This window comes from Tursiops truncatus, chromosome 20, assembly GCF_011762595.2.
Source record: "Tursiops truncatus isolate mTurTru1 chromosome 20, mTurTru1.mat.Y, whole genome shotgun sequence".
NCBI classification, from domain to species: Eukaryota; Metazoa; Chordata; class Mammalia; order Artiodactyla; family Delphinidae; genus Tursiops; species Tursiops truncatus.
In genome coordinates, this window is record NC_047053.1 from 4778187 (window position 1) to 4790940 (window position 12754).

General features: G+C 46.1%; 1 protein-coding gene across 2 annotated transcripts in view; it reads right to left on the reverse strand.

Annotated features, from left to right (window-relative positions):
• Nucleotides 1-1321: 1321 nt before the first annotated feature.
• Nucleotides 1322-12754, reverse strand: part of MYOCD (myocardin) — a 93463-nt gene continuing 82030 nt past the window's right edge. For both annotated transcript variants that reach the window (XM_019944128.3, XM_073797019.1), the window contains 4 exons: nt 11982-12125; nt 10555-10683; nt 7571-7628; nt 1322-5246 (listed from right to left, as the gene is read on the reverse strand). In XM_019944128.3, coding sequence (XP_019799687.1) covers nt 4672-5246; nt 7571-7628; nt 10555-10683; nt 11982-12125 — 906 coding nt within the window. In that variant the 3' untranslated portion in view covers nt 1322-4671. The remainder of the gene's footprint in view (nt 5247-7570; nt 7629-10554; nt 10684-11981; nt 12126-12754) is intronic.

Here is a 12754-nt window from a genome sequence, read left to right on the forward strand (position 1 = left end):
TTCATATGTTATCAAACTCAATGAATCCTATTACAATTTCCCTGCAAGATGATAGAGACATTTTTCTCAGACCTCTTGCTGTCTTAAAATCATCTCCTAATGTGCAGTCCCAGCCTAGACAGGGTTGCTCTGAAAATGTGGATTCCAGAATCGAACCCAGCTTCTCACCACACAGAGCGGCTCTCAGACTTACAGGACCGTCTTGTTCTAGGACCTGGACTCTGTGTGTCTAGTAATATCATCTAATAAAGCATTAGCAGTTTCAGCATCTGTTGGTTTCTACTGGCTTTATAGGAAAATGAACACTCCAGACTCTTTTAATCCGAGTTCTCTCACAGCTGATAGCAAACTGTGTGCATCTGTGGACTTCCCCTGTGAGGACCACAGCCAAGCCCTGAAGGGGGACCACGCTGCCCTCGCAACCCTGCAGCTTTTCTCCTAAAAGATGGAGACTCCCCGTGGACACCCCCCACCCTTAAGTGTCCCTTTGGTCCGGAGAGCTCGTTCTGAAGATCAAGATTAGGGGGTGAGGCCAAAAAAAAGTTTCCTTTACCTTTCCCTGATTTTCAAGAGGCTTCTGTATCGGGCAATGAAAACAAACCCTAAAGCTCTCACAGATGATTTAAGTGGTGCAAGTAAGGAAAGATGTCTAAGTGACACACTGAGGCTGTTTGAGAAGAAAAAAAAAAATGTTAGCATGGGCACAGCTTTTACCTAAAAAGGGGCCCTCCCCTCCACCTTCCGGGAAAACGCAGATCCCTTTGTCACCACAGGTAAAGGGTTTCTGGTTGGAGGACTGAGAGATTCCCAGTGTTCCTGCAACTCCCCAATCACTCAAAATCTGAACCATCTGTGCAGAGTCTACGTGGTGCTGTCCATTTGGGGGTTTGCGTGCTTTGCACAGGTGAGACATCGAGTACTTAGCCACTGGATGAGTAAATTGGATGTGGGAGTTTTCGGCTAGGCCAGCATTGGTTTCTAGAAGAGCTGATGGTGTCTGAACATTTTTGGAAAAGGACTGTCTTGAATGCTTGGGGTAGGTTTTTGATTATTTTTTTCAGATTGGAAATGTTTCTGAATGGCAAAGGCCACCAGTTCACAACCCCTTGACTATTTAGGTGAAGACCCTCTTGCTTTCCTCATTTACCAGTGCAATCATTTCATTGGAGAGAATCATTTCTCATCCAAAATTTTGCAATTTGCTTTTCATAATGCAGAGTCTTAGTTGAACTGAGAGGTTAGGACCTTCCCTTCCTTTCCGTTCCTTTCCTTTCCTTTCCTTCCTTCTTTCTCCCTCCCTCCCTCCCTTCCTTCTTTCCTTCCTTCCTTCCTTCAACTTCCTTCCTTCTTTCTTTCCTCCCCCCCCCGGCTTTATAGCAGAGTGTGTGTCATCTCAGTAACGCTGTTAGCAGCAGAGCTTCTAATGAGCACTGGCTTAATGAAATCATTTGCACAAAGCAATTTCCTGACTCCACTGGATAAGCGTGAACCTACTGCACCAGCGTTGGGAAAAGCTGCAAATGTCTGCAGGTCTGCTTTACCACGGGGGGTCCCAGGGGTCTTAAGAGAACTACATGTGGCTAGTTTCAAGCGAACCTTGACCCTGGCCATCTTCCTAAGTCTCTGTACATCTTTTAGTCATGCTCAATTTGTCACCAGAAAAGGAGACACAACTAAGAGTTTAAAAGAACTTAAAAAAAAAAAAAATCCTCAACCTCCTCCCAATTATCCTCAGTTTTATCTTGCAAATATCATATCTGATCTACGAAGAGACAGTGAATATGGCGGGTGAAGACTGTGGGAGGAGGTTAAAAACAACCATCCAGGAGGCTGCTCCGGGTTGTGTGTTGGTCTGTAGTTGCGAGTATCTTCACTGTGAGGCGTATATGTCAGTGCCTGATAATATCCTAAAAATATCCCAATGAAAATGCATAGTCTTACAAAGATAGGGGCCTCCTAACCAAGTCTAGCACTTCAGACAGAAATACCCAAAGGAAAAAATAATTGACACTCAGACCAGAGTCTCAGAGATTGCTGTGCGATTGTTTTCCAAAGGAAGGGGGACAAAAATAACATTAAAAAAAATCACACAACGTGGCATAGGAGAAATGGACGGACCAGCGAGCTTTATCAAGATCTGAATACAACTTCGACGTCTGAGGAACACACAAACGTGAGGAATGTGTCACGAAGGTTTTCTTCTCCATAGCTTCATCGTCAAAGAAGAGACTGGCAATCTTCCCCTCTAGATGTTTGGTTCTGATAAAAGCAAAGTGTACCGTGTGGCTCTTTTAAAGCACAACGCAGATGGAGGAATGTAAAACAACTGTCATCTTCCACTGGTGCTCTCCCGTGAGAGACGGCAGTACCCTTTCCAGCGACCAACGGTGATGCTCTTCCGTCTTTTCACATCACAGTCAAGACGCGCTTGTTCATGGTAAGCAGGTGGCTGTGAGTCATTGGGTTGGAGCCATGAGTCATAAACAGAGAGGCAACGTGTAATCTGGGTGATTAATCAGGAACTCGCAGTGAGAAACGGCAAGATCATTTCACAGCAGATGGAGGCTTAAAGGCTTTTGGTATAGAACTCTAACACTGCCTTGAAGATACACACACATACACATATGTGTATGTATATGTACATATGTATGTGTATATATGGATACATATGTACACACACACCTATAGACACACATACATATACATATGTATATATCTATACACACATGCATGTGTGTGTGTGTGTGTGTGTGTGTGTACATCCCTCTCCTTCCCTCCTCACCCCCCAATAAGATCTGGCAGCTCTCAGAGTAGCAGTCACCAAAAACACTCTGTGTTCACACACGTTTACAAGTTAACAATGGAATGACTTCTAAATCTTTGGTTTTTTTTCAAAAAGAGAACTTCTAAAATCACAACATGTTTGGTTATTTTCTCCATAAGTGCACAGTGAACAATTTTTTTTTTTTTTTTTTTAACAAACGAAGAAAACAGTGCCTTAGTGATTTCAATAAAAAATAAAAACAGCGATAGCTACTTTCTACAGCATGCAACACTACGAAACGGTGAGCTGGAACCACAGTGAGCCTTAGGGAGACGATCCTGCAAGTTAAGTTTTTCAGTTCCCAGCGAAAGCACGAGAGGTAATGAGGAATGCACACGAGACCGTCGTCTTTTCTCCTTCCATCCTTTTCAACGTGCAATTGTGTTTTCTTTCAGAAACCCAGACCTGAAATACTCTCTCCTTGTAACTATGATTCGTATTTATCTTTACTATATAATGATTTCCGATTTCCCCAGAGCAACCCAAATCAGGGATTGCTATTAATCAAATGAGGGTAGAGACAGCTTTGTGACTAATGGGCCGAGTCATTGGTTTCTTCCTGAGGGCATTCTTTTGACTTCCTTTTATAGCAGATTACGCATACGGAGAATGAGTTCTCCAGGAGAACCTCGATTTTTTAGCTTTTTAACATATGGCTTTATTAGGGGTATGACAGCTGGTTAGAAGGCAGAAGTTCTCTTCTCCCGATGGTGGGGCAGAAAAGGAAAGATCTCCAACACAGGAGCAAGAAAGGACTGATATCTTGAAAGAAAAGCAGAGCGGGAGAAAGGTAAACAGAGGTGGACCACCTCCCACCAATAAGAAAACAAGAAAAGCAGCCTGACTTCTATAATCGTCCTGTTATAGTAACCCACGGTATTTATTTCCAGGACACGTGAAACGATGTTCTCTAGTCCTGTCTGAATGATCTCTGATACGGCTTCCTGAGGCTAGGGAGGTCCTTCTGCTCTGCCTACATGGTCCTCTCTAGTCTTCGACACTAAAGGGGGTTGTGCTGGAGAACTGTCTACGGCAGAAGGTTTTGCTTTTCTTCTTGCTTTAGGGTTCTCACCTGTTTCACAACGCTTATCACCACGGAGACAGTGGGAATGATTCGGCTACTGGTTGAGAAGGAGGGAAATTCTAGGTGGGGTTCTTGAGGCCAAAGGTGGGTCGGTTGTGGGATAGAATTGGGGCCACCGCAACGGGGCAGCTTTGCGGCTGAGGGACGCTGAGTTCATTTCACTCCCCTGGGAATGGATTGGTCCTGTCCCTCTGTTCTGCCTTAAGAACCTGACACTGGGCCTGACTTCTATTTTGAAAGCCAGGTGACGGAGAGACAGGAAGCAGCTTCCGTCATGGGTGCGTCCTCCATCACCTCTGATGGACTGGCTTCCCTGTGCTCCCTAGAAAGCTTACATCTTCTTTCCACGGTATGTGTAATAAATTCATGAGAAAAGCTTACAAAGTGAGATTATGCCCCAACGATGCCTGAGAAAAAGTACGGGCTAGAAAAAAGACTGGTGTTTGAAAAGGCAGTGGAAGAATTTTTTTTTTTTTTTTGGCATTCTTGGTCTGAAAAAGCATATTTTTGAGTGCACTGCTGAAATCATGAACTGTCACTGAAGGCTGGTAAATATTACATTATCTATCTATATAGAAAAGACTCCGATTTGCTCTTGTTCGTTGTCACAGAAGTCTCCATTGCTTCTTTTTAACTCTCTCCGGCTTCTCCTTCCCCTCCTCCACCCCCCTCCTCCTTCTTTTGGATAATGTAAGTATTTACGGTTGTGTGCTCTCCCCCACCGGGTTCCTACTGGTCTTCCGTAGCACGCTGCGTCAGGCATCTACCACTGCTGTAAGTGGAGGTCCATGGGGGAATTCAAATTGAGATCCGTGACATCCAGGAAATCGATGTTGAAGATGCTGGGGCCGCCGGTGGAGAGGGAGCTGAAGCTCGGGGTGGAGCTGGGTGGCGTGATGTCCAGCCACTCCATACTTTCCCAAGGAGATTCCGTGAAGCTTAAGGGCAGCCCACTGCTGTCCACGGAAGAGGGTGAATACTGAGTCTGCATGGGGGAGAGGGGGCCCGGCAGGATCTCATGCGCGTTGAAGAGGTCTTCTGCAGCCTTCCCGGAGAATCCATCCATCATCCCATCGAAAGGGGGTTCCTCGCTCCCGATTTTCAGAAGGGCGACGTCGCCCACCTTCCCCAAGGGGCTCTGGGAATTTAATAAGACTTCAAGGTGCTCGTTGCTGTCGGCGCCGTAGTGATCGAAGGAGAGCTGGCCTCCTGCAGAGGCTGGTTCAAAGGAAGCCGGGGGCTTGGCGGGGAGGGCAGCAGTGGGGCTTCGAGAAGACCCAGGTATCTTTGGGACTTTTTGAAGACATGAATGATCCTCTCTGGCGTCAGCTGGCATTTCTGTTGGTAAAACACAATGGGAATTGTTCAAGCACTTCCGCTCGAGCATGACACGTGCATGAATCTCTGGAATGAATGACTTACGTGTAGACACAGGAGATGGCCATGCTTCTCGGGTCACTGCTCATCACCCAGTCTGATCCCCAAACTGCTCTGTATATCCTCAGTTCTTCCCTTGGGTCTCTACCCAAACCCTCTCCTGCTGGAAATTCCGCTCTGTGATTATTGATTGCTCAAAGCAGGTTCTTTTACCTGCTTCTTCACTGACACCTGGCTGTCCCCTGAGGACACTACATCCTCCGTTACACCCTCACTGGGGGCTCCTTTGCTGCAGAGCCAGAAGATGGGTCATCAGGTCCTTTCCCATTGCCACGTTCTGATTGTCACTCCCCCTCATTATTATTAACTCCTCAGTGGTTTTTTTCTTTTTTTTTTTGCGGTACGCGGGCCTCTCACCGTTGTGGCCTCTCCCGTTGCGGAGCACAGGCTCCGGACGCGCAGGCTCAGCGGCCATGGCTCACGGGCACAGCCGCTCCGCGGCACGTGGGATCTTCCGGGACCGGGGCACGAACCCGCATCCCCTGCATCGGCAGGCGCACTCCCAACCACTGCGCCACCAGGGAAGCCCTCCTCAGTGGATTCGAGGGTCATGCTGCTCTCCTTGGCCCCGCCCCCGCCCCCCAGTCTCCTGGCCCCTCCTCTTCATCCACTGAAAACTCTACTTCCGGTTCATTGTTTTCCTCCCACTTCAACTCTTGCCATCCTCTGTGCCTTCAGCATCCCCAGAAGTGACCTGTTGTCCAGCTGGCCTCTCCGTTCCTTGACACTCCATCCCTCCAACCCAGCTGATTCCGCCATTCCCATTCTGCCGGACACAGCCTGGACTTGGTTGTCCCCAAACACTGCATCCCCCTGAAAGCTCGATTTCGATCAATATTGCCAACTCTCTGTCCATCTCCTCCTATTCCTCTAGCTCCCCTCATAAGGACCCCACGACAACAACTTCTCAGCCTGCTGGGGTCACCCCAACCTACCAACTCTGCTGTTTTATCACCATCCATCAGCCCCTTCTGGTTTTTACTTCTTGTCCCGCCTATACTCCTGAGCCACCATTGTAATTACTCTCTCACAAATATCCTTAATCCCCTTGTCCTTTTCTCCCATCACCATACTCCCTTGGCAAAAGCCCGCATCTGGATGAATCTTATCATCTGTTTTCTCTGAGCCTGCCCTGGATCGGCTGGACGTTCAAGAGAAAAATTACACAATGAAGCTGCCCGGTTTCTCTTTAACTTCATGATGTCAAGCCTACGAGGGGCACTTAATACCGCCTAGGGATCCTACTGTGTTTCTCCAGAAAACTCAATTCACTTGGGATCAATTCATCACTGTTCTTCTTTCCTGGAACCTCCCGTGCTCCCCTCTTGTACCCCGACTCTTTGCAGACCTTGCCAACATACTTCATTAAAAATATAAGGGTGTCTGATAGGAACCCACTCATCTTTCCATTACAAAACTTACAACGATACATACCCCTGTGTCCATCTTTTCCTTTTTCCCTCTTGTTACAATGGAAGAATTGCCTGTTTACTTGCTTTTTCCCCATCTCCCCTACCAGACCGCAAACCCCCTAAAGGTGGAGATTGTGCCTGGTACAGTATTGAACCTAGTATGATGCCTGACCACTTTTCTCCCTGAAATTTTAAATGTCGTTACTTAAGGGCTCAGATCTGGAGTCTTTTCTTTCTATGCACACGTTCTCCTTACATGATCCTACTCATTTGTGTGGTTTCAAATTTTAGGCACATACTATGTAATTTTTAAAAAAGAAATAAATGAATGACTTAAAAGGAGGCAAAAAGAACACACTGACCATTTTTTACTTGAATGCCATGTGAACATGAATGGGCCATCAGTGGGAGATTACCAATTAAATTTCATTTTGAGTAGGTAGCACAAAACTTGCCTTATCTGCTTTCTTCTTCTTATAATTAAGAAGAGGGGGACATTGGGATTAGAACAGTAGGGACAAGTGGTGTAGCAGGAGAAAACATTTAGGGAAACACGGACTGAGCTGAAAGATGAAAACTGTTAAAATGACTGATGAAAATTTTTCTGAGGACAACGGGACAGAGGCAGTGAGGAATCATCATCTATGCCTTCTATTCACATTATCTCTGCTTCAAATGTGGACGGGAGGCTGAGAGGAAGTGACACTCAACCCTGAGACGACTTTTTGGTCCAGCTTACAATGAGCATCTGACCTTGATCCTAAGGTTTGCTCCCCAGAGTACATGCAGGTGCAGGGCATCCTGATGCCTTACCTCCACTTTCAATGAGGACATCCAGGAGTTCGTCCATCTGCTGACTCTGGGTCATTTGCTATTGCAAAGTAACCAAAGGAGAACAGAGAAGTTAAAAAATGGCAACCGCTTCTGTAGGAAATCATTAGAAGCAGCACAACAGGCTTTTGAAGTAGGTCTGGCTAGGGTCTGTTTTGTTTTAATTGTGGTAAAATACACACAACATAAAATTTACCATCGCAACCATTTCAGAGTGTGCAGTTCAAGTGCATTAAGCTCATTCACATTGTTGTGCCACCGTCACCACTGTCCAGCTCCAGAACTTTTTTCATCTTGCAAAACTGAAACTCTGTCCCCATTAAACACTAACTCTCCATTGCACCCTCCCCCAGCCCCTGGCACCCACCGTTCTATTTTCTGTCCCTCTGAATTTTTTTTTTTTTTTTTTTTGGTACGCGGGCCTCTCACTGTTGTGGCCTCTCCCGCTGTGGAGCACAGGCTCCAGAAGCGCAGGCTCAGCGGCCATGGCTCACGGGCCCAGCCGCTCCGCGGCATGTGGGATCTTCCCGGACCGGGGCACGAACCCGCATCCCCTGCATCGGCAGGCGGACTCTCAACCACTGCGCCACCAGGGAAGCCCTGTCCCCCTGAATTTGACAACTCTGAGTACCTCGGATAAGTGGATTGATACAGCATTTTTCCCTTTACAGCTAGATTATTTCACTTAGCATAATGTCTTCGAGGTGCATCCACGCTGCATGTATCGTATGTCAGGGTCTCCTTCCTTGTGAATGCTGAGTAATATTCATTGCATGTACAGAATATGTATTTGGTTTATCCATACCTCCATCAATGGTTTATGCATTCATCCATTCAACCAACTTAGGTTGCTTCCACCTTTTGGCCTTTGTGAATAATGCGGCCATGAATATGGGTGTCACTGACTAAAGGTTTTTGAACCATGTGTGATTAAAGCTCAGTATGAATTCTAGACAGGAAAACTACTGAATAAAACAATCTATTACAACAAAAGAAGGGGAAAAGGAGGCAGAATGCTCCCCAGCCCAGAGTTCTTCAGAGTGAATTCAGTTGTTTGAGAAGCTTCCATCCCAGGAGATGGGCACCTTAACACATATATAGTATGGTCATTTTTTATCACTTTGAAGTGACTTGGGTAGGACACAAAACAAGCCTCAACAAATTTAAGAGGACAGAAGTTAGTTCAAGCATCGCTTCTGATCACAATGGCATGAAACTAGAAATCAACCACAGAAAAAGAAATGAGAAAAAAATGCTTACATGGAGACTAAACTACATGCTACTAAAAAAACCAGTGGGTCAGTGATGAAATCGAAGAGGACATTTAAAAATATCCAGAGACAACTGACAGTGAAAACACAACCATACAAAACCTATGGGATGCCGCAAAAGCAGTTCTTAGAGGGAAATTCATAGTGATACGTGCCTTCCTCAAAAAAACAAGAAAATTCTCAACTTACCACCTAAAAGAACTGGAAAAAGAACAAACAAAACCTAAAGTCAGCAGAAGGAAGGAAGAATTAAAAGAACAATAGGAAAAAAATCAATAAAACCAAAGGCTGGTTCTTTGGAAGGGTAAACAAAATTGACAAACCTCTGGCCAGACTCACCAAGAAGAAAAGAGAGAGAACCCAAATAAACAAAATAAGAAATGAGGTGACTCAGCTCTGCCTCCCATTTGGTTGCTGAGGATGTGACCCAAGAACCTGGTTCACATTTCTCTGGTTCCTCATTGTGATAGCTTGTGGAATCTATCAACGTTTGTACGGACTACACCTTCCCCTCTGGCTCATCTGAGTTGTGAAGCAGAGTCCGTTTATGGAAGTCCACTTTGCCTGGCCTTTTTTTTTTTCTTTTGAAACCAAGAAGGATGTGTTGATGTTTACAGATACCAGGGGACAGGAATGGGGAGAACAGAGGCATAATTGGATCTCACTCTTCTGAGAGCTGGGTCCCAATAAACACAGGCATCAATGATCAACGTGGGTGAGAGCACTGCTTGGAGAACGAATCATTTGCATTAAATGCCTACAAGGTCTGGCAGGTCATGTAAATGAGCCAAACGCAGAGCAAGAGAGAGAGAGGGGTAGAGGCTAGAACACATGTTCTGGTCCAAGGAGGCGACGATACTTTGTTTCAGGCAATGGTTGTCTGGCAGAGATGTGCCTCCGGGTTGCCAGTTCTCTGATTTTTTTTCAGAAATGGGAAAGCCTACGTTTTGCATAAAATTTCCCGATATTTAAAACACTCTCTCATCTAAATGAAATCTAACTGCAGGCTGACTTTGCTCTGCAGGATACCAGGGGGCAGCCACCGATGGAGATGGTATTTTCTGGGTTGAGCACACACAGAGGGCCACGTGATCCTTTATCCACATTCAGGCCATTTGAAATATAAGATCACGCATTGCTGGTTTTTTCTTTCTTTTTATTTTTTTTTACTTATTATTTGAAAATTTTCCAAACATAAATGGAAGTGGAGGCTACGACAAACCTCCACGATTACCCAGCTTCTACAACCATTCATATTTTACTAGGATCACTGAATTTTGAAGCTAGGAAGAAACTTAGAAACGACTGGCCCAGCAATTCCTCTCGTATATTTGAGTACCTATCCCATGTCTGGACCATGTGATAAATGCTGCATCATCTGAAATACTTATGCAGTAGATATCGTCCCCATTTTATGTAAGAGAAGTTGAATACTTGCCCAACGGTAGTGGGAGAGGCAGCTGGCACGAAGCCCAGGCATCTGGGCGTCCAGCCAACCTCTTCTCTCTCTGCCTCAGGCAGCATCTGTACACACACAACACATCCCCACAGTGAGCATCTAGACATTTTGCTCATTCCAGCAGGGAGGTGACAGACACGCTCAACAACAGAATCTCCACGCGTGAGGCCGCATCATGTAAAAACACGTCCGCTGAGTCAGCCTACTCTTCCGTAAAGACCAGATCATGTGCTTACCTGCTTTACTGCATCTTCATAGGATGGAGGCTGGCTTATCTCTGAAACTGCTGAAGTTGACTTAGAAAAAGTTGGGGACGGAAGTGAAAACTTTGGCCCTGACTTATCAGAAGAGTGTAAACCAGCCATCTGGGTGAGTAAAACGCAGAGAAAGACAATCAATCCATGCGTCGGAAACGGTACAGCTTCTGTTTTAGAAACGACAGGCTAAATTCTGCAAACATTGACTTAAGGCAAAACAAAAGCTGCAGCTTAAATTTATGTTACATATATACCACAGATACATATTAACAATGGTACACATCACTATGGACTCAAAGCTGGAGGCGTCTCAGGATGGGAACCTCGAAAATTCATTTCCCCCCTCTAAGGTACACCCTGTCTGTTGGGAGAAAGTGAGATGAGAAAAGAAAATAAAGCAAAGGGTCCATCCAATCAGACATGAAGAGCTCCACCAACCCAGGAATTTCCAGAGTGATTTATCTCCCACCCCGTTTCATTCCTAAGTGGATGTATATGCAGACAGTTGCAGGCAGGTGTTGCCAGGGTATCTCTTCATGAGCCAGCCTTGGGGATTGTGAGAGCATTCTGTGCAGTGCCCGGGACCTTTCAGGGTCTCTGTCCCCTCAGGATGCCCTGCCCTGGGGCCTGCAGCACTTTTGTGTCATGGCCGTCTCACGTTTGTCTCTTTTTTTTTTTTTTTTTTTTTCTGGTACGTGGGCCTCTCACTGTTGTGGCCTCTCCCGTTGCGGAGCACAGGCTCCGGACGCGCAGGCTCAGTGGCCATGGCTCACGGGCCCAGCCGCTCCGCGGCATGTGGGATCTTCCCGGACCGGGGCACGAACCCGCGTCCCCTGCATCGGCAGGTGGACTCTCAACCACTGTGCCACCAGGGAAGCCCATTTGTCTCCTTTTTACCATCTTCCCACTGCTCCTTGAATTCCCTGTGTCCCGCATCTTTTATATCCCCGATTATCCCACCTGCTGACATGTATCCGCATCTTTTATATCCCCGATTGTCCCACCTGCTGACACGTAACATCTCTTCCCTTTTGCACCATGATTCCAACTTTCTGCATCTCTCCAGTCCTTTCCGAGGACCCACTACTTCTTTCTCCACATTTTTTTCCCATGAGCCCTGACTCCAATCTTGAACTTCACTGAACCAGGTCTGTTTGCCATGATGTTTCGCAAACATACCAAGGCCGTGTTAGTTGGCATGATTTCTGGGATGAACCCTGGAAACAGTGCCTTGGAATACCCTCACTTTTATCTGTACATCCATTTCTGTCCTTTTCAAGTGGACTTGTTTCTATCCAAAATGTAATTTCTTTCTGCCTTTGAACCTCAACATTTGGAGAACAGGGGCCACAGAGAGAGAAGAGGCAAAGCCAACCCCCAGTTTAAAGCTCTTCCCAGGTGCCTACCTTTTGCTGTACACCTGGGCTTTTGGGACAAGAGTTGCCCCCGGCACCATGACTGCTGTCTGTCTGGGCTCCAGAGAAAGAGGGGTGAAGGCTGGAAGGCTGGGGAGAGAAGCTTGAAGGATGGCCCTCACGTGCCCCTGAGTTCTGTAGAAAGGAAGAAGGACAAATTAAATGGCCACCAGCAGCATATTTGAGGGTAACCTTTGCTGAGACAACTAGTCCCTGCCCTGGTATCTCATCTTTCCAAACCTCCCTGAATTCCATCACCAAAGTCTCAGATCTGGCTTTCGACGTATCATTTCCTGTTCACAAACTTTCCATGGTTTCCACACATCTACATCGTAGGGTCTCCACATCTAACCAGGATAAGTCTTCCAGACGCTCCACAGTTGAGTACGATTTCCCTCTGCGAGCTTAAATTCTACTAACCCCTCCGGGCCCTGGACATACTCCCTCCCTGTGTTTCTTCACATGGAATGATCTTTTCCCGACTCTCCTTCTCCAACTCCACTTCTCAAGTTCAACCCCTTTGCAAAGCCTTCCAGACTTTTCTAGCACTTCATGGTCAACACCCACTGCCATGCTCTGGGGGGCATTTAATGTCAAAAGTGCCCATCAGTGATGTTATCCTATATTGCTTTTTATCTTTTGATTTTTTTTTATTATGGAATCATTCATGTCTTTACAAAGAGTGCTTTGTAAACCATCAATGACTGTACAAATGGTAGTTCTTCTTCAGAGTATCGATATCCTTCAATTGAGCCCCTTCTGGT